This window comes from Leptopilina boulardi, unplaced genomic scaffold, assembly GCF_019393585.1.
Source record: "Leptopilina boulardi isolate dan_hultmark-lab unplaced genomic scaffold, ZJU_Lbou_2.1 LbouV2_121, whole genome shotgun sequence".
NCBI lineage: Eukaryota > Metazoa > Arthropoda > Insecta > Hymenoptera > Figitidae > Leptopilina > Leptopilina boulardi.
Genome location: NW_026137665.1, coordinates 4802826 through 4823385, shown reverse-complemented (window position 1 = coordinate 4823385; position 20560 = coordinate 4802826). Strand labels below are relative to the sequence as shown.

Below are 20560 nucleotides of genomic sequence, written 5' to 3'. Positions count from 1 at the left end.
CTTACATGGTAGGGTCGAGGTAAGCTTACATGGTAGGGTCGAGGTAAGCTTACACGGTAAGGTCGAGGTAAGCTTACACGGTAAGGTCGAGGTAAGCTTACATGGTAGGGTCGAGGTAAGCTTACATGGTAGGGTCGAGGTAAGCTTACATGGTAGGGTCGAGGTAAGCTTACACGGTAAGGTCGAGGTAAGCTTACACGGTAAGGTCGAGGTAAGCTTACATGGTAGGGTCGAGGTAAGCTTACACGGTAAGGTCGAGGTAAGCTTATGAGTAAAGGCTGTGGTAAGGTTATTATTAAGTTGTAAGGTTGAGGTAAGGTTGTGGTAAGCTTACAAGGTAAGGCAAGTTATATTCAAATAATAATATTAATAATAAATAAATATTCAATAAAAAAATTTTTCTTTTGCCTTATTCTATTTTGGGAACCTATCATTTCGCAGAAAGTTTTGAAAACAAATTTGGGAGGAGTAGGATTCGAACCCGGGACCGAAGTATATACCTAACAACCTAACCAACTGAGCTAAACGGGGAACTGACAATGAGAAAAGTAATCTTACTTTTAAAGTGGAACCAAGAAGATAATCAACTCCTTAAAAGCAAGATTACTTTTCTCATTGTCAGTTCCCCGTTTAGCTCAGTTGGTTAGGTTGTTAGGTATATACTTCGGTCCCGGGTTCGAATCCTACTCCTCCCAAATTTGTTTTCAAAACTTTCTGCGAAATGATAGGTTCCCAAAATAGAATAAGGCAAAAGAAAAATTTTTTTATTGAATATTTATTTATTATTAATATTATTATTTGAATATAACTTGCCTTACCTTGTAAGCTTACCACAACCTTACCTCAACCTTACAACTTAATAATAACCTTACCACAGCCTTTACTCATAAGCTTACCTCGACCTTACCGTGTAAGCTTACCTCGACCCTACCATGTAAGCTTACCTCGACCCTACCATGTAAGCTTACCTCGACCCTACCATGTAAGCTTACCTCGACCCTACCATGTAAGCTTACCTCGACCTTACCGTGTAAGCTTACCTCGACCTTACCGTGTAAGCTTACCTCGACCCTACCATGTAAGCTTACTGTAAGGCGGACATTTTAGGTTTACTGTAAGTCTACTATGGGCTTACGATGTTACCTTACAAACCTTACATGTAAGCCTGCTGTAGGCCTGGTGTAAGATGTTGTGCTGTGTGGGCAGTTACCCTTGAGAGGGTGAGAAAATTCAGTTAGGTACTCCTTCTAGAGTTAAAAAGTGATTATTTTGGACCTTTATATTAATAAATATTATAAAAAAAATATTCCATTTAATTAGATGAGATTACTCCGAAAAGTGATAAAAAAAACTCATGTAATGGCACTTATAATTTTTTTTTTTTTTTAATTGTTCAATAAATATTTTTACAAAAAGCTGTACTGCGAAACATCGTTAACTTTTTTTATGTTTGTAATGAAAAAATAAAATTTTTTTTTGAAATTATACTCTGAGCTTTCTGTTTTTTGAGTGTACATTATTTATTTATTTTTATTTTTGATACCTCATAAAATTATAAATATTTATTTGATAATAGTCTAATGACGGCCGTCACATGAATTTGTTGAATTTCTACCTTTTTATAGTACATGTATTATGTTTACCTTTACTTTAAATTAATTTTTAAAAGAAAATTATTAAATATGAAAATTGAATTAATATAAAATTTTATAAATATTGATATAGAAATTCGAACATATTACTTTCGACGACGTAGAAATCAAAAGTAATGAAAAAGTAAGGTTATGAGCATGAGTGTTATAACACTTCTTTAACGTTGTGTGTGTGACTCAAGTGACTTACATTACGTCATTTAAGTAACATACGTAATTACGTAGTCGAACCTGCTGCTAAGAAGACCACCTAGATGTTACAATCACCCATCCCTGATATAATATAGTACATAATTCAAAATTATTTAACAACCAAAAAATAATTTTTTACGTTAAAAAATTTACATCAATATTTATGAATATAAATTTCTAAATTTTTTTATTTCTTTTGACTATTTACTATATTATTTATTTGACTATTTACTTTGACTCCATTGGTGCTGTATTTCACACTTGTGTATGTGTATGTGTAGTACGTGATTTGTTTCCTGCGTGTACAGTTGTGTTTGTTTTGTGTTAAAACAAAACATTAATGTTTTTGATTAAAAAGAATTTAATTCACTAAATAATTTACATTTAATTAGTTCAGTAACGAGAAACTAATATATGTTATGTGTACAATTAAGTAATTCACCTTAAAATGCTCTTTATAAATATAGATTTTTAATTCTATACTTTTAGAGGTTAGTTTCTTGTATACAAATATATAATCTTCCTATTAATTTATCTCTGAATGCCGGTTTTCTGTTCAAAACAGTATACTATATTATTTAATTAAAAATTGAATATATAAATACATATTTTAATTAAAGACTAACCTGAAGCAAAGAATGAGGAATTTTTGATTTCGCAAAAATGTCATTTTCATCTACACTCGTTGAAAAGCATCAGTTCGATTCGCATTCCGAGGATAATCACAAAGATTCTGTAAATTTAATAAAAAAGGTATTCATTTATTATATTTAATTATAATTTTTGCATTTATTATCGTATTTTATTCTTGTAATTACCAATAAAAATTTTTTTAAAATAATTATTTGTTAATTTAATTTTAAATCGTCGTCTTAAAATCAATTAGATATCAACAACAGTGGCTACAAACAATAATTTTCATCATAGAAAAATTTAAAAATAAATATTATTAGGTCTTTTTATTATATACAGTTATTATGAAAAAAATTTGTTTTAACAAAAAGCAAATATTATTACATAATTCAGAGTAGCCAAGGATATTTTTTTTTAATTATCCGAATTTCAATTTTTTCAAATTTTAATTGATTTAAGTTTAAAATAATGCAAATATTAATTAATTTAAGTTTTAAATTATCCAAATTGTAATTGTCTTAAGTTTAAATTTATCCAAATTTTAAACTATTAATAATTCAATCACTGATTAACGAAGCTGAAGTACGCAACGTTTATTTATAAACGATTTTTAAAGAAATAATTTTTTAAAATGAAAAATTCTATAATTTTTTGCCTAAAAAATATTTCTTGTAGTTTTGATTAATCAAAAAATTATAAAAAAATATTTTTTATGCAAAAAATTATAGAATTTTTCATTTTAAAAAATTATATAATAATAAAATGCTTGGTCTGTCCTTCTGTCCTAACTTGAAGTTGGCCTTTTCTGATTTCACGTGTTTTTTTTAATAGTAATCTTATGACGTGTCAAATTTTGACAATTCTTTTTCTCATTTTTGCCAAAGTTGTATAATTGTGTTTCCAAATTTCGGAATAAGTTTCTTTAAAATTCCAAATTCGAAAATTCAATTCACGAAGCTGAAGTACACAACGTTTACCAACGAAATTTTTTTAAAAGTTGTATATTGATTCAAAAATTGTATACAAATACAAAAAATTTATGATGAGAAAAAAGATGCGCCAGGAAATTTCGTACAAGATAGTAATTTGAAAAAAATTTATTTTTAAAAATTAATTTTTAAGGTACCAGGGGCCAACGAATACCTATTAAATATTAATTATAAAAACACAGGCCTCGAATCAACTTAAAGACACAAAAAGTCGTTTTAGTCGATTTATATTCCAAAGAAAAGTGGATTTGTTTTTTATTTTAACAAAAATATTTTACAGATTTTTAAATAAAAATTTTTTTTTAATAATAATCCTTTTCGAAGGGTTAAAGTTGAAATTTTTAGAAATAATTAAATTTCAAAAGATATTGTTAATTTTCAAACAATTATTAAATTTTACAGAACTAAAAATAATTTATCAAACAATTTTTGGAAAACATTTTTTAAATTTAATTGAATTTTTAAAGATTTAAAATTGAGATTTTTGAAATTAATTGAAACTTTAAGTGATTTTTAATTAAAATTTTAGATGATTTCACTAAAAATTTATTAGAAAATGCGGACAAAATACAATAATTTGAAAATCATTTTTAATTGAAAAATTGTTTCAGATAGTTGAATTTTCAAAGAATATTATTAAAATAGTTAAAAATAATTGAATTCCCTTAGAGTTATAATTGCAATTATTAAATTTCAAAAAAAAAAAATTTTTCGATGGAAAATTTTAGAAATAATTAAATTTTAGATGCTTTTAAATTCAAATTATTGAAAATTCAATTAATTTTGAATTCAAATTTTTGAGAATAATGAAATTTTATTTGATTTTAAATTTGGAAAATAATTGAATTTCAGTTCATTTTGAATTGAAAATTTTGGGAAATAATTGAATTTGAATTGAAATTTTGGATAATAATTTAATTTAAGTTCATTTTTGATTGAAAATTTGGATAATTAATTTTGAATAGAAATTTTAGAAAATAATTGAATTTTATTTCATTTTAAATTGAAAACTTGGTAAATAATTAAATTTTAAATTGAAAATTTTGGATAATTATTGGATTTTTAATTGATTTTGAATTAAAATTTCGGGTAATAATTGAATTTTAGTTTATTTTGAATTGAAATTTTTAAAAAATAATTCAATTTTATTGTGATATATTTTTTTTTTAATTATAAACAATTGTTAAATTTCATAAAAATTTTAATTGAAAAATAATTGTGATATAATTGAATTTGTGATGTATTTCTTTAAAATTATTAAAAATAATTAATTTAGTGAAGAATCATTTTAGTTCAAAATTTGTTAAATAATTGAATTAAAGAAGATCTGAAGAAGATCTACATTTTATACTAAAAAAATGTATTTTATTTACATTTTTTTTCAAATGTAAAAAAAATGTCGCATTTTATTAAAATAAGTCGATAAAAGTCGTATTTTTGAAAAAAGTCGGAAAAAGTCGTATAATCCGAGGCCTGTAAACATATAATTTTCATTATTATCATTTAATATGTAATAATATTTCAATAAATTAAATTATTATTAACATTACTAATCTTTAATTTCTTTAGAACAAATAATTAAATACTCAATTTGGCGCGATTGCGCGCGTTTAATTTTGCTAGTTGTTTATATAAACGTTGCGTACTTCAGCTTCGTCACTGATTAAAAATATCAATTAATAAAAATTTGAATAGATACAAATTAGTTATTTTGCACGTTAATTGGTTTTAACTATCAGTTTTTCATCATCTTTTTGTCATCTACTTTAGGTAAATAATTCACCTTTTTATCTATTATCAAGGAAAAAATATTCTAGTAAAGAGAGTGAAATATAGTAGAAAAATACATTTTTCAAACTTCAAATTATATACCTATTATATTTCCATTATTATATGTAATTCATTTATTTTTTTTAATTTTAAGATATTTTAAATTTTACAATCTGCAAGCAAAATATATGTATATGTAAAATAGAAAATAATTTTTCCAATTTTTTTACAGACACGTTCACAGTCAAATGAACAAATTAAAAATGCAAATAGAGGACAAATTGATGTTATTAAAATGTCCGAGGATATTTCTCACTATAAATATCTATTTGTTTATGAAGATAGAATATCAAGATATATTGTTTTAAAAGCATTACAAAGTAATAATCCAAAAGAGGTGGCAATAAAACTTTTAGATGTTATGACAATAATTGGTGTTCCTGAAATTTTACAATCGGAAAATGGTGAAAATTATGCTAAACAAATTTTAAATGAACTATTTAATTTGTGGAATAATTTGAAAATAATTTCCGATGATATTGTAAAATTTAAAAATGAAAGAAATTTTCCAACTATCATTAAATCTTGGTTGACAAAAAATCCCCATAAAACATGGATTGAAAGTATCAAATTTATTCAAGTAATGGAAAATGCAACATTTTCTACTGAAAATAATAAATATCCATATGAATCATATTTTAAAAGAAATATTTTTGATGATTTTTATTCAAATGATAGAGAAATAAAAAGCAGTGAGTCTCTAACAAGAAAATTTAAATCGGAAATAGATATTCAAGATGATAATTCATCTATTTCAGATGATCACGATTTTGACGATCAAATTAACAATGAGGTAATTAACTTTTTTTCAATTTAAAATTTATTTTTAACAAATTTTAATAAATCTAAATATTTAAATTATTTGAAGCATTTCTTGATTAAAATTGAAATCGATTTAAATTTAAATTCATTCTATTTCTAATTAACAATCAATACAATCAATACAAAAATTTAATTAATTTAAAAGTTAAATATATTCAAAATTTTAATTTTATTTAATATTCGATTCAAATAATCAATCCAAATTTCAATTTAATCTAAGTATTTATTTAAAATTTCAAGTGATCCAACTTTCAATCAATATTGTAATTTTTATTGGTGAAAACAAATTCATTAATTAAAGTTTTAATCAAGTGCAAATTCAATGGATCAAAACTTAAAATATTAACGAAATTTCAATTTATTTAAAAATATATCGATTTAAATTGTAAATTATTCGAATTGCAATTTGTTCAAAATTTTAATAGATTTATATTTTTTACATTTTTACCAAATTTTAATTTATCTAAATTTTAATTGATTTAATTTTCAATTCATCAAAAAAATTTAATTATTCAAGTTTCAAATTATTCGAATTTTAATATCCAAATTTTAATTCATTTAAGTTTCAAATTATACGAATTTCAATTGGTACAAATTTCGATTGACTCTTGTTACAATTTATCCTAAATTTAATAAACTTAATTCAGGCTTCGGATTATATGACTTTTTTCGACTTATTTTAATAAAATGCGACTTTTTCGACTTTTTTTCTACATTTTTTTTTTTACAAAATTTTTAAACAAAATACGTTTTTTTTTAGTATGAAATGCAGATCTTCAGATTCACTTTGTTTCAATTATTTAACAAATTTCAAAAAGTAAAGTTCTTCACTAAATTAATAATTTTTAATAATCTTAATGAAATTCATCACAAATTCAATTATTTTAAACTATTTATCAATTAAAATTTTTATGAAATTTAATAATTATTATTTATAATTAAAAAAAAAAAATTTCAAATAAAATTACCAAAAATTTCAATTCAAAATCAACTAAAATTCAATTATTATCAAAAATTTTCAATCGAAAATCAACTAAAATTCAATTATTTTCAAACTTTTCAATTGAATTTCAATTTAAAAGGTTCTAAAATTTTCCATTTAAAAGTTTTTAAAATTAGTAATTTTTATTATAACTCTCCTGAAATTCAATTATTTTTAACTAGTTTTATAATATTCTTCGAAAATTCAACTACCTGAAACTATTTTTCAAAAAATTTTGTAATTTTACATTACATTTACATTACATTTTGTAATTAAAAATCACTTGAAGTTCAATTAATTTCAAATATCTCAATTGTAAATCTTTAAAAATTCAATTACCTCCTTTAAAAAAATGTTATCTAAAATTATTGGATAAATTATTTTTAGCTTTGTAAAATTTAATTATTATTTAAAAAATAACAAAACCTTTTGAAATTCAATTATTTCTAAAAATTTTAACTTTAACTCTTCCAAAATTATTATTATTATATTATTTTTAAAAAAATTATTCAAAAATCTATAAAACTTTTTTGTTAAAATAAAAAAAAATTGACTTTTTTTGGAATATAAATTGACTAAACGACTTTTTTTGTACCTTTAAGTCAATCCGAGGCCTGTTAATTTCAAATTATTCAAATTATAAATGGTTTAAGTTTTAAATTTACCGAATTTTAATTTATCTAAATTTTAATTGATCTAACTTTTGTAATATCTGAAATTCAAATTTAATATTAATAAATAATAAAATATTATTATTTTAATTTTAGAATACCGAAACAATTGAAAATTCATCGATAAAACATTCGAAAAGAAATTTGACAACAGTAAAAATCGAATCATTGGGAAATGATTCAGATGAAGTCGATAAATTAATTTCTTTAAGAAAAACAAGAAACAATCATACATTTAAATGTAAATTTTGTCCAAAACAATTTACAATGGCGGGACATTTAGCAAATCATTTGAAATCGCACAAAAAATCAATTGATTGTTTAAAGTGTTCAAAAAAATTTCGCACTCAAGCCATTTATAAAAATCATGTACAAGAATTTCACAATGAAATTTCCACTGACATTGATATTGAAAATTCACTCGACGAACAAAAAGTGAAAATTGTTTCAAAAAAAATTGCTATTTCAGAAAAATTATTCGAATCTCATGGGAAAAAATTGAAAAAATTGAAATTAAACGAAACACTTGAATGTAATTATTGTGGTCAAAAATTTGAATTTCCAAGTGTATTAAAAAGACACATTCGTTCACATACAAATGAAAGGCCATATAATTGTGAAATTTGTAATAAAAGTTTTAAACAACACGGTCATCTTAATCAACATTCAATAACGCACACTGATTACAGATCATTACAATGTAATCAATGTGGTGTTAAATTTGAATCTCTAGATGCATTAAAAATACATTCGGAAATTCATCCTTATGATTCGTCAATGTCGTCGTTTCTTAAAAAAAACATTAATCTAACAAAACCTCGTCTTTTCGACTGTGATATTTGCAAAAAAGTATTCACCACCAAAAGTGTTTTAAAAAGACATATTTTAACACACACACAAGAACGACATTATGAATGTGATATTTGTGGTAAACGATTTAAACAATCAGGACATGTGAAATCTCACATGTTGGTTCACACTGGTGAACGACGATTTCAATGTGCAATTTGTTCAAAACGCTTTAGTTTAGCGAATTCATTAAAAAAACATATGTACATACACAATGGCGATAAACCATATCAATGTGATATTTGTGGTGCAAGATTTTTAGAAAAAAGAAATTTCAATGGCCATCTATTGACACACACTAATGAAAAGCCATTTGTTTGTAAAATTTGTGGTAAAAAATATACACTCGCCGATACATTAAGACGACACGTGAGTGCAGCACACGAAAATGGTAGAACATATCAGTGTGAAATTTGTGCAAAAATGTTTAAACAATTGGCGCATTTGTCAGTTCATAAAAAAGTTCACACCGATGAACGTCCATTTCAATGTCATTTGTGTGAGAAAAATTTTAAACATAAAAATGTTTTAAAATCACATTTGGCAATTCATGCCAATGTACGTCCATTTGAATGTGATGAATGTAAAGCGACATTTGTTAGAAAAACAAATCTTCAAACGCATATTGCATCGGCGCATATGAATGAAAGACCATATACGTGTAATATTTGTGGGAAAAAATTTAAACAAGTTAGTCATTTAAATGGACATATTATTGTGCATAGTAATTCTATGCCATATCAATGTGATTTTTGTGATCGACGATGTAATCGATTGGATAATTTAAAGAAACATATGAGAATTCATACGAAAACAACAAAAGAGATTGATAATGTATTAATTATTGGTGGAGGGACAAATTTCAATTCTCAAATTGGTCATGTGTAAAAAATTTTCATCTAAGTATCAGTGAAAACAAAATATAGTTATTGGTATATTTATAAATGAGAGAAATTTTGTTTAAATTATAGAAAATTTTTCATCTTTTACATTATAATTTTACATAATGAAGTAAATTCTTCTTTATTAAAGCCAGTAATAATAGATGAGAAGGATGAAAACGTATTTTAGCCTGATGCCATTTTTTATTTAAAAATTGGGGCATATGATTTTTTCATAAAAATCATTCATTAGAATCTTCATTTTAAAGTATTTTATTTGAAATAATTATCTTTTAGACGAATTTTCAAATTAAAATTTGACATATTTTCTTTTTATATGAATTTTTATTTGATAAAATTTTTAGCTACCGAATTTTTCGTTTGGCAGAATTTTTATTTTACTGTCATTTTATTTACATAAGTTTTTATTTAAAAGAATTTGTATTCAGTCGAATTTTTAAGATGCCGAATTTTTATTTGTCCAAAATTACAAATTTTCGAAGAAAAAATCGACAGAAAGAGATTTTGGCGCAATTTTTAAAATTGACAAATTAGAAATTATTAAGAAAATCGTGTATGGTTAATTTTAAAAATTGCGCCGAATTCTCCTTTTTGTAAATTTTTTGTTCGGACATTTGTCATTTCGGACAAATGAAAATTCTGTTAAATTAAAATTCTTTTAAATAAAAAGTCATGTAAAGAAAATGACTGTAAAATAAAAATTTGATAGCTAAAAATTTTGTTAAGTAAGAATAATGAGAAAATCTGTCAAATTTTAATTCAAAAATTGAAAATTTGTAAAAAAAAAAAAAAATTATTTCTAATAAAATTCTTTAAAATGAAGATTCTAACGAATGATTTATATGGGAAATTCATGCGCCCCTAAATATGGGGATTTCTTAATCGCTCGAGTCAGAAATTAAAATTTTTTGTTATTAATTTCATAATTTTGGTAAATTGTTGTTCTATATGAAAGTAAAAAATCCCTAAAACATTAAATAATTTCTATTTAGCTGATATGAAAAAAAAAACCCTCAACTTTCGACTGAAAATAAAAAATTTATTTTCACAATTCCTAAATGTATAAAAGTTGAAAAATAAGAGTAAATTTTGAGAAAAGTAAAGATAAAAAATTATTTCTGAAAAAAAAGTTCAAAATTCCTATTTTAAATTTAAATCTATAGTTTTGTCGTAGTTATATTAATTTCAATATGACAGTGTCACTTAAAACGTAAATAATTCTACCACCACTACTTTCTACAAATTTTTTTTAAATCAGCTAATATTTCAGGCATTTTTTACTTTCATAATTATTAACAATTTACCGAATTCGGTCCAATAACTTTCATTATTGTTAACAAAAAAAATTACCAGTAAAAGTATGAGTAATTTTATTATTAACATTTTGAATTATTAAAAATTACATTTGAATAAAGATTAAAAATTTCTTACTATACAAAGAAATAATAATTTTTAAATTTTATGTTGAACATAAATTGAGACAAGAAATTGTATAATTTTTATTAAAATGCAAATTTTAATGGTTCAAAATTTTAAAAAATTCGAAAAGTTGGACTAACTTTTTGTTAAAATTATTTGTCTGATATTTCAATGATTTTTTTTTCTAAAAACAGGCCACAATTACGGGGCGCATAATTATCCCATAAAAATCATTAGTTAAAATTTTCATTTTAAAAAATTTTATTAGATATATAATTATTTTTTAGACGAATTTTTATTTTTCCAATTAACATTTGACAGAATTACTTTTTAAACAAATTTTTACTTAATATAATTCTTATAATATCGAAATTTTCATTTGGCAGAATTCTTAAAACGCCGAATTTTTATTTGTCCGAAATTGCAAATGGCCGAACAAACAATCGACAGAAAGATTTTGGCGCGATTTTTAAAATCAACCAATCACAATTTTATGGATAATTTTTGATTGGTTGATTTTAAAAATTGCGCCAAAATCTTTCTGTCGATTGTTTGTTCGGTCATTTGCAATTTCGGACAAATGAAAATTCGGCGTTTTAAGAATTCTGCCAAATAAAATTTCGGTGCCAAAGAATTCTGTTAACCCTTTAAGGACCAAATGTACAAAAATTTTGCCTAAAGTTTGGCAATTTTTTAAACCAACTAAACGCATTAAGAAAAAATTCGCAATATACGTTTGTTATGGTCCAGGAACCACTCTTTCAAGTGGTGCAACTAAAAAAAAACCGTAAATTTAAAATTAAACAAATTACAGATAATTATTTATAAAAAAACATGAATTTTCAAAGTTTTTTTCTTTACTTAAGAATTTTTTTGGGCAATGTACCATTTTAAAATATCTTCCCGAGGTACAAATATCGCGTCAAAAAAGTTCAATATTTGACATGGTGGCATAGATTTAAAAAAAAAAAACTAAATGTCTAAATAATATTGTTAATTAAAGTTGAGATTTTAATAACAAATACGCAGCTATTGTCAAATAATTTTAAAAATTAACGGATTCACTCGAAAAGAATTACTCGGGGGTTTTCGGGGTAGCTGATTACGAATCTGAAGTCGATTTTCAAAAATTCAAAATGGCGGACGAAAAAATTAAAAATTCATCGGATTCACTCGAAAATCGTTACTCGGGGCTTCTCTTTTCGAGTGAATCCGATGAATTTTTAATTTTTCGTCCGCCATTTTGAATTTTTGAAAATCGACTTCAGATTCGTAATCAGCTACCCCGAAAACCCCCGAGTAACTCTTTTCGAGTGAATCCGTTAATTTTTAAAATTATTTGACAATAGCTGCGTATTTGTTATTAAAATCTCAACTTTAATTAACAATATTATTTAGACATTTAGTTTTTTTTTTTTAAATCTATGCCACCATGTCAAAGGTTGAACATTTTTCACGCGATATTTGTACCTCGGGAAGATATTTTAAAATGGTACATAGCCCAAAAAAATTCTTAAGTAAAAAAAAACCATTGAAAATTCATGTTTTTTTATTAATAATTATCTGTAATTTGTTTAATTTTAAATTTAAGGTTTTTTTAGATGCACCACTTGAAAGAGCAGTTCCTGGACCATAAGAAACGTATATTGCGAATTTTTTCTTAATGCGTTTAGTTGGTTTAAAAAATTGCCATACTTTAGGCAAAATTTTTGTACATTTGGTTCTTAAAGGGTTAATTAAAAATTCTTTAAAAAAGAAATTCTTACAAATGTTAATTTGAAAAATGAAAATTCGTGTAAAAAATAATTATATGTAATGAAATTGTTGAAAATGAAAATTCTCAGTAATAATTTTTATGGGATAATCATGCGCCCCGCACAATTACTTTATGTGCGATTTATAAAATTAATTAATTCTTTGTATTTTTTACAACTAGTGAGAATAATTTCCAAAAGTAATGCTTCCATACTAATATATATATATATAGAACTTTGTATATTTTAATTTATAAATTATCAAAATAGTTTAATTTGACATAATAGGTTATATACATATTATTATTTATATTTGTGAAAATCAATGATCGAAATATTGTATTTTTTTTCATCATTGTTTCATCATTGTGCGAGACGATATTTAATCCTATTTTGTACTATGTAATGTAATAATAGGTTTAATCTTTTAAATTAGATTTACGACGAATTGTATTTCTCCACGAAGCAGGTCTTCCTGAAAATTACAATCCATATAAACCGATTTGTGAATGAGTAAATAGTCTTTAAGAAATAAGAAACTTGAAGAAACTTTTCTACATAAATAATTTGAATGATAGTGCGTGTGTTTCAATAATAATAGTAATAATTATTATTATTATTAATGTCGTACAATTATTGTTGAATAAATTTTTAATTTTTTCAAATACAAATACAAATTAGTGTTGATATTCTAATTCAACGGAATTTTTTCCAATTCCCAATTTTTTAGAATTGAATATATTTGAATATTTTTCGATTAAAAAATTGATTATTTTTTCTGTTCTTGTTATTATAAAGTTGAATTTAGCGCGTTTTTTGAAAAAAAAAAAACAAAAAAAATAACAAGATGAAATCGATTTTGTACATCTGTCAATTTTGACAGCAGCTGCATAACACGTTGGATATAGGTTATGTGTCATTTGATCGCCAGCCATCAGTTTACTTTTTTACCGCGGCTTAAGCGGCTGAAAAATGGGATTAATAGGAGTGAAATTTGGTACTTTTTTAACAATAATAATTATATTAATAGCGATATATTATAGAAATTTTGATGATGTACTTCAAAAGAGATTAGTTGCTGTTTTACATGGACTAGAAAAATTAGAAAACCGATATGAAATTACTGATAGACCAAAAGTGGCAATAGGTTATGGAATTTGCACAGATGTGTCAGTTAGAGCAAAAAAATTGCTACGTTATAATGAAAATGTGGGAAATCCCATGCACTTTGATGAAATTAACACTGATATAGAATTATACAAGAGTTATGCTTATTATTTTCGTCATGGAGCTGCTGCCGAGTAAGTTAACCTATTTTCGTCATTTTTTTTCCATATATTCATCATTTTTTTATTTTCAAATTTATTTCAATAGGCAAATATTTTATAATATTTAATTTTTAAAATAAATTGATATTTGTAATATATTTTTTTTTTCATTTTTTTAATTCATTATACTAACAGAAATTTATTTTTTTCTACCCCTGGAAACAATTTCTATATAGATTTTTTCACACTGAATAATAATCTATAAAAAAAAAATGCTAGTTTTTGAGAAAATTAGTATTAAAAAGTCAAGAAAGCATGTTTTTTAAAATATTTGATATTGAATAAAAAAAAATAAATAAGAGGTACTGAAATTCAAATAAAAGATTAAAACTTAAACAACAAATCTATCTAAAGAAAATTTGATTAAATATACGATAAGGCAATTAAAAATAATTTTTTAATTTACATTCAATATTTTATCATTTGTCATATTTGTGTAACTCAATGAATTTTTCAAGATTGTGAAACAAGTAATTAACAAATGAATGTCATAGCTTTTTAAATTAAAAATTTTTTTTACACAATTTCAGTTTATTTATCAATTTAATTTTTTATTAATTATTGTTTTAATATTTCATATGAAAATGTTAATTTTCAAATTTTTACGTCGATTAAATTCATAATGTTTATGATGAACGATTTAGAAGAATTTTTTGATGAAATATTTTTAAAAGAAAATAATTTGTAGGGTAAAAAATTGATTTTTTTCCAGTTGAAAAATATTTTTTTTTTCAATTATTGATCATAACTTTACCAACGTAAAGTTTTACTATTTTACAGGCTTTGCACTTATATGTACTAAAAGCTACAATTTGCTACTTTTTTTTATAGTTTGCTACTATTTAGCTACTTTTTTTTTAGAAATTTTTCAAAAATATTTTCAATATTACATTTTCTATATAATTTAATAGAAATTGAATTTATTATTGAGTTTAATAAATTAAAAAAATTAAACATTTTTTACTTATTATTGATTATTCTAATTAAAATTAAAGAACAGTTTCTATATCTATTTTACATGTATGTAGGTATTTAAATTATTTTGTAATTTTTTAAATTTAATTCTAGAATTTTATTTTTCATTTAAAATATGATTTAAATTTAACAAATAAATTTTACAGGATGTAAAATATGTATATTTTTTATGCAAAAAAATTATAAAATTTTTCATTTTAAAAAATTATTTCTTTAAAAATCGTTTATCATAAACATTGCGTACTTCAGCTTCGTAAAAATTAGAAATTTTTTGTACATTCATTTATTTCTAAGGATTTCCATATTATCTTGACTTTTTTTTGCAAATTTTTTTTTTTTTATTTTAAGAATTTCTAATTTTTTGTAATTCCTAAAGTTCTCTATTTTTCCTTCAATTTCTCAAATTTTTTGTTTTCTTCAATTTTTTTTTTTTTTTTTCTTTTTTTAATTTAAAACAAAATTTTCGTTTTTTAAACCATTTTTGTTTTACATTTCGTTAATGAATATTATTTTCAAAATTATTTAATTTTTTAAGTCTTATTATAAGTTTTCATTTCAAATCAAAAAAATTATATATTAATTTTATTTAATATTTTTATATTTACTATTAAGTGTCTTATTATAAACATTTATTAGATACTTTTTTACAAATGTAAAATTTTATTGTTTATTGTGAAAAAAAAAATATTAACAATTATTTTTAAGACAATCCCTAATTTTTATTTAATGTAATTTAATGTTTTATTATAAGTTAAATGAATGTCAAATATAAAACTAATTTACTAACTGACGAGTGCAAAACCTGATATTATGAAAAAAATACTTTGTTGTTAAAATTTAAATTTATTAAATTCTTTTTTTTTCCTATTTTCTATTGAATAATATTAGAGAAAATTTCGCAAAAACTAGACGTGCTGATTCATTTTTCTTTACACATTCTTATTTACCGTGAAAAATTCTATAGAAAATAAAATATAGTAAAAATAAATATATAAAAACTATTTCAGGGTAAAAATTAGAATTTTAAAAAACATATTGTTTCCCCAGGCAATTCGACGAAGCTGAAGTACGCAACGTTTATGATAAACGATTTTTAAAGAAATAATTTTTTAAAATGAAAATTTTTATAATTTTTTGCTTAAAATATATTTCTTGTAGTTTTCATTAATCAAGAAATTATAAAAAAATATTTTTTAGGCAAAAAATTATAAAAAATTTTATTTTAAAAAATTATTTCTTTAAAAATCGTTTATCATAAACGTTGCGTACTTCAGCTTCGTGGCAATTCGTTCAATTTTTTTTTTTTTTGAAAATATTTTTAATTTTTTTGACTTGAATTTAATTTTTAGACGCTATATGGGAAATAGAATTCTTTTCGATGAATTAGTGGCGAAAGTAAGAAAAATTTCTACATCTTATTCAACAATTGGAGGTAATGCAGCAGTAATGGCACTTCGTTTTCTAAAAGAAGGATGTGATGTTATTTTAGCTGCAAAAATGACTAAATCATTGAAACAAATGATGCCACAATCGATTAAAATTGTAGGCGGTGAAGTTGAACGAGACGATATACATTTAATACTTGAATATAAAAGTGGCGAAATTTGGGGTCCTTTTAAAAGTTCACGGGCTAATAGGTGCAAAAATAAATAAAGAAATTACTTATTTTTTTGACTAGAATCAATACGTATTATATAAATTTGATCGATTTTGCTAGAAAATTGATGATTTAGAATTTTTTTTTTCTTCATTTTTAGATATATTCTTCACAACGATCATAATAATCCAATGATAAGTGCTCTTGAAGAACTTGATAAAGTACTGCCAGATTTTAAACCAGATTTACTTGTAATTGGTGGTCTTCAAATGATGGACAATTTTCCATTTGAGGACGGTTAGATTTTTTTTCTTTTTAAATTAGCAATTTTCAAAAAAAAAAATTTAAATACAAATTTATTGCATTATCTATTAATAAATGAAAAGGTAATTTTATAGAAATTTTTTTTTTATTTATAGGTGTACGTTCTAGTCGATTGATGAAAGTTCATAAACAAATGATTAATCAGCCAAAATCGACAAAAATTCATTTTGAAATGGCTTCATTTGTTGAACAGAGTTTATTGAATGAACTATGCAATAAAGTGATTCCATTTGCTGATAGTTTGGGTATGAATGAACAAGAAATTGGAAATTTATACAATTCTCTATTATATGGAAATATATCGCTAGTCACTGATTCTACACCTCGTGTGGCAACAATATTAGATCAAATGAGAATGCTCTTTAAATTGATACGCGTTAAGGGAAATAAAATTGATAATTCAAGAGAATTAACGAGAATTCACGTTCATACATTAGCTTATCAGGCTATTTTTACAGTTAAAAATTCTTCATGGAAAAATACAGTGGCTGCAGCTGCAAAAGCATCTCTCACTGCACATCGACATGTTTGTGGCTCACAAGATGTAAGACAATTTATAAGATTTAATTTTTTAAATTTTTTTTATATTTTTAATTTAATGACAATGAATTATGAAAAAAAAAATTTTCAAACAATATTTTGATAGTAATGTGGTATTACATTAAGGACCCTAAAAAACCACAAAACATTCTATTCAGCAATATTTTGATATTTCAAAGTTGAAAATCAATTTCATTTTCTGAGTTTTGTTCTCTAAAAAAAAAATCAGGTTCTTTAAAAACTAATTGGTATAGAAAAAATATACATTTTGTGGAAGAACCTTAAATTATTTTTCTAATCATAATTTCCAAAAAAAAAATTGCCATTATTTAAAAATTCAGTTTCAGCGCTTTTTTTATTATATAAAGAATTTTGCTCAAAAAAGTTAGATATTGTAAAATAAAATTGAATTTTTAATAATTATCCTAGAAACTTTATTAACAAACATTAAAAAAAAAAAATTTTTAGGGGTTTTGGAACATAAAAATCCCTCTGTATAAAGTTTTTGTAAATTTCGATTAATAATTTTTTTTTTTTTGTATTATAAAATAAAATTCTGAAAAAGGAGTTTATTTTCAATTCCACAACGTCAAAATTAAGCTGAAATTTTTTCTTCAATGAATCGTTTTTAAATTTATCAAAATTTTTCATCGACTTAAAAATTATTTAGGATAAATTATAATAATCCTAAATTTAAATTAGTTGATATCATTTATTAATTAAAATATTATAATCAATCTAAATTTAAATTAATTCTAATTTTAATCAATCATCAATTCAATTTATACAAAGAAACTGTTCAAATTTTAATTCATCTAAAATTCAATTTAATTAAATTTTATTCGATTTTGAATTTTTAATTCATCCAAAGTTCAAGTAAATTTAAATTTTAAGTGATCCGGAACTATTAATTAATTTCAAATTTTTATTGATCAAAACAAATTTATTAATTAAAATTTTAATCGAATGCAAATTCAATCAAATGAAACTTAAAAGTTTTATATGAATTTTAATTTATCCAAATTGAAATTGATTTAAGTTTAAAATTATTCGAATTTCAATTTGTTCTAATTTTAATTAATTTTACTTTCAAATTATCCGAATTTAAATTAATTTTAAATTTTAAATTGTTTGAATTTCGATTTATCCAAATTTTGATTGATTTAAGGTGAGGTAACAGACCCAAGTTTGAACAACTTAAATTTAAATTATTAAACGAGGTTATATTTTTTTCTTGCATCATTTGGGTCCTAAAAACATATTTTTTTAAAAAATAAAAAATTATAAAATGGTTAAAAATAAAAAATTTCTTTTTTTGACCACCTTATATGTTTTTAGGATCCAAATGATGCAAGAAAAAAAATATAACCTCGTTTAATAATTTAAATTTAAATGGGTAAAAATTGGTGGTGGTGCCTCCTCTTAAGTTTAAAATTATTCAAATTTTAATTGATAAATAAATAAATAAATAAAAATACTGTGATCCCTGTTCTAGTGAAAAAAGTGAAATATAATAGGAAAAACACGATTTTTTAACTTCAAATTAAAGATTTCCATTAAAATTACTAAATTTAATATAATTTTTTTGTCAGGAAAATTGAAAAATTTATTCTTGCGATCCGTATTATTAAATTAAATAAATATAAAGATTAATGTGATATTCTAAAATTGGTTCCAAATAATTTCCCTTCTTTTTCTTTTTTTTTTTTTTTGAAGGTGAATTTAGATAAAGCCACTCTTATTATGGACGATAGTTTCTCAACGTCTGCAAAATCTTCTGGTTCAAGAATACTTCTTGATGAAAATAAGCCTGTCTCCTGTTGGGATGAAACATTTAATATAAACAATAAACGTATTTTTGTCGAAGTTTGCATAGCACCAGTTTTAGTTTGCACGAAAGCTAGTCAAACAGCAGGTGGTGGGGATAATATTTCAAGTGCAGGATTAGTCCTTCAAATTTAAAAAAAAAAAGAAAAAAAAATAATATTTGTCAATTTAAAGACGAAATGTTTCGAAAAACGGCTTAAAAATTACCTTACAATTATGATTAACCGTTTCTTTTATATATATAATTGCATTTACGAAACATTTTGCATAATATTTTCATTCCGTTATCGGCTGTTATTTTTTATATAGGGTATGTATGTAAATGTAGTTGTTGTGAAGCAAATGCAACGAGCAAATTTTTGAAAGTAACGAATTATGTAGCAAATAATTTTTTTTTTCTTTGTCTACATAATCATCGTGCCATTATTTCACTGAACATATTATAAAGATAATTCTTTTTAATGATTGGTGATTGTCTAAGTCAACGAATTTCTTTAATATTAAAAAAAAAAGACATTTCTAGAGAAGAAAAAAGACACATCGTGATATTATCTACGTCGAACAATGAAATCAAAAATATGATTGTGAATAATTAGATTTATATAAAATATATGTATATACGTAAACTAAATCACACTGTGTCTGAAGATTTGATGTTTTGCAAGCATAAAGTCAATTGTGTGATTTTGCATTTAATTTTTTGTGCACATGAACTTTAATTTTTTTTTTTTTTTTTTTTTGTTATAAAAAAATATTGTATTTAAGATAACTGGGTCATTATAAACGTTTGAACAGAGTTGCTTGATTATAAAAGAAAAAAAGAAAAAAAAATTTGTAATCAATATGTTAAATTTAAAAATTTTCTAAAATAAATTTAAAACATATTCCGAATTATGTGAGATAATAGAATGAAATAACATTTTATTATTGTACTTACAGATATATTATATTGATTATAAATTTATAATTAAAAAATGGGTACTTATTTATTTATATTTATTTATATTTTACATTTGTGAGATTTTAATAGACCGTTTAAGGCCTTGTAAAAATAAAAAAATGAAATTTTTTTTATCCTTTAATGTTCTGTGACTTTGTAGTTTTGATAATGACCTAAATAAGATTGAATAACATGGAATATGAGATTTGCATTTATTTTACTTATACTATTTTTTATTAGTAATCACAGGTGAAGTTATTTTTTACTATTATAATATCTATTGATGCTTTTTTTTTTTTTTTAAAAAAAGTAAGCAACATATTAAATTTTTGAT

General features: G+C 23.1%; 2 protein-coding genes across 3 annotated transcripts; both read left to right on the top strand.

Annotated features, from left to right (window-relative positions):
* The first annotated feature begins 1939 nt into the window (after positions 1-1939).
* Positions 1940-11887, top strand: LOC127285398 (zinc finger protein 724-like). Of its 2 annotated transcripts, none has more exons than XM_051311393.1 (4): positions 1940-2335; positions 2465-2597; positions 5469-6089; positions 7868-11887. In XM_051311393.1, exons 2-4 carry the CDS (start codon positions 2508-2510, stop codon positions 9506-9508), a joined length of 2352 nt encoding a protein of 783 aa, XP_051167350.1. In that variant the 5' UTR covers positions 1940-2335; positions 2465-2507; the 3' UTR covers positions 9509-11887. The 2 variants fall into 2 exon arrangements, with proteins under 2 accessions (XP_051167350.1, XP_051167360.1); XM_051311403.1 differs by having other exon boundaries at positions 2410-2597.
* A 1129-nt stretch (positions 11888-13016) lies between these two features.
* On the top strand, positions 13017-20021 carry LOC127285409 (ADP-dependent glucokinase). Its single transcript, XM_051311414.1, has 5 exons — positions 13017-13996; positions 16348-16635; positions 16756-16892; positions 17015-17463; positions 19176-20021. The coding sequence occupies exons 1-5, from the start codon at positions 13668-13670 to the stop codon at positions 19419-19421; spliced, it is 1449 nt and encodes a 482-aa protein (XP_051167371.1). The 5' UTR covers positions 13017-13667; the 3' UTR covers positions 19422-20021.
* The last annotated feature ends 539 nt before the right edge of the window (positions 20022-20560 follow it).

Coding starts and splice junctions, on each gene's coding strand:
- LOC127285398 (XM_051311393.1), top strand. CDS start 2,508: ATGTCATTTTCATCTACACTCGTTGAAAAGCATCAGTTCGATTCGCAT. Junction 2,598..5,468: donor CTGTAAATTTAATAAAAAAG/GTATTCATTTAT, acceptor ATTTTTTTACAG/ACACGTTCACAGTCAAATGA. Junction 6,090..7,867: donor ACGATCAAATTAACAATGAG/GTAATTAACTTT, acceptor TTTTAATTTTAG/AATACCGAAACAATTGAAAA.
- LOC127285409 (XM_051311414.1), top strand. CDS start 13,668: ATGGGATTAATAGGAGTGAAATTTGGTACTTTTTTAACAATAATAATT. Junction 13,997..16,347: donor CGTCATGGAGCTGCTGCCGA/GTAAGTTAACCT, acceptor TTTAATTTTTAG/ACGCTATATGGGAAATAGAA. Junction 17,464..19,175: donor ATGTTTGTGGCTCACAAGAT/GTAAGACAATTT, acceptor TTTTTTTTGAAG/GTGAATTTAGATAAAGCCAC.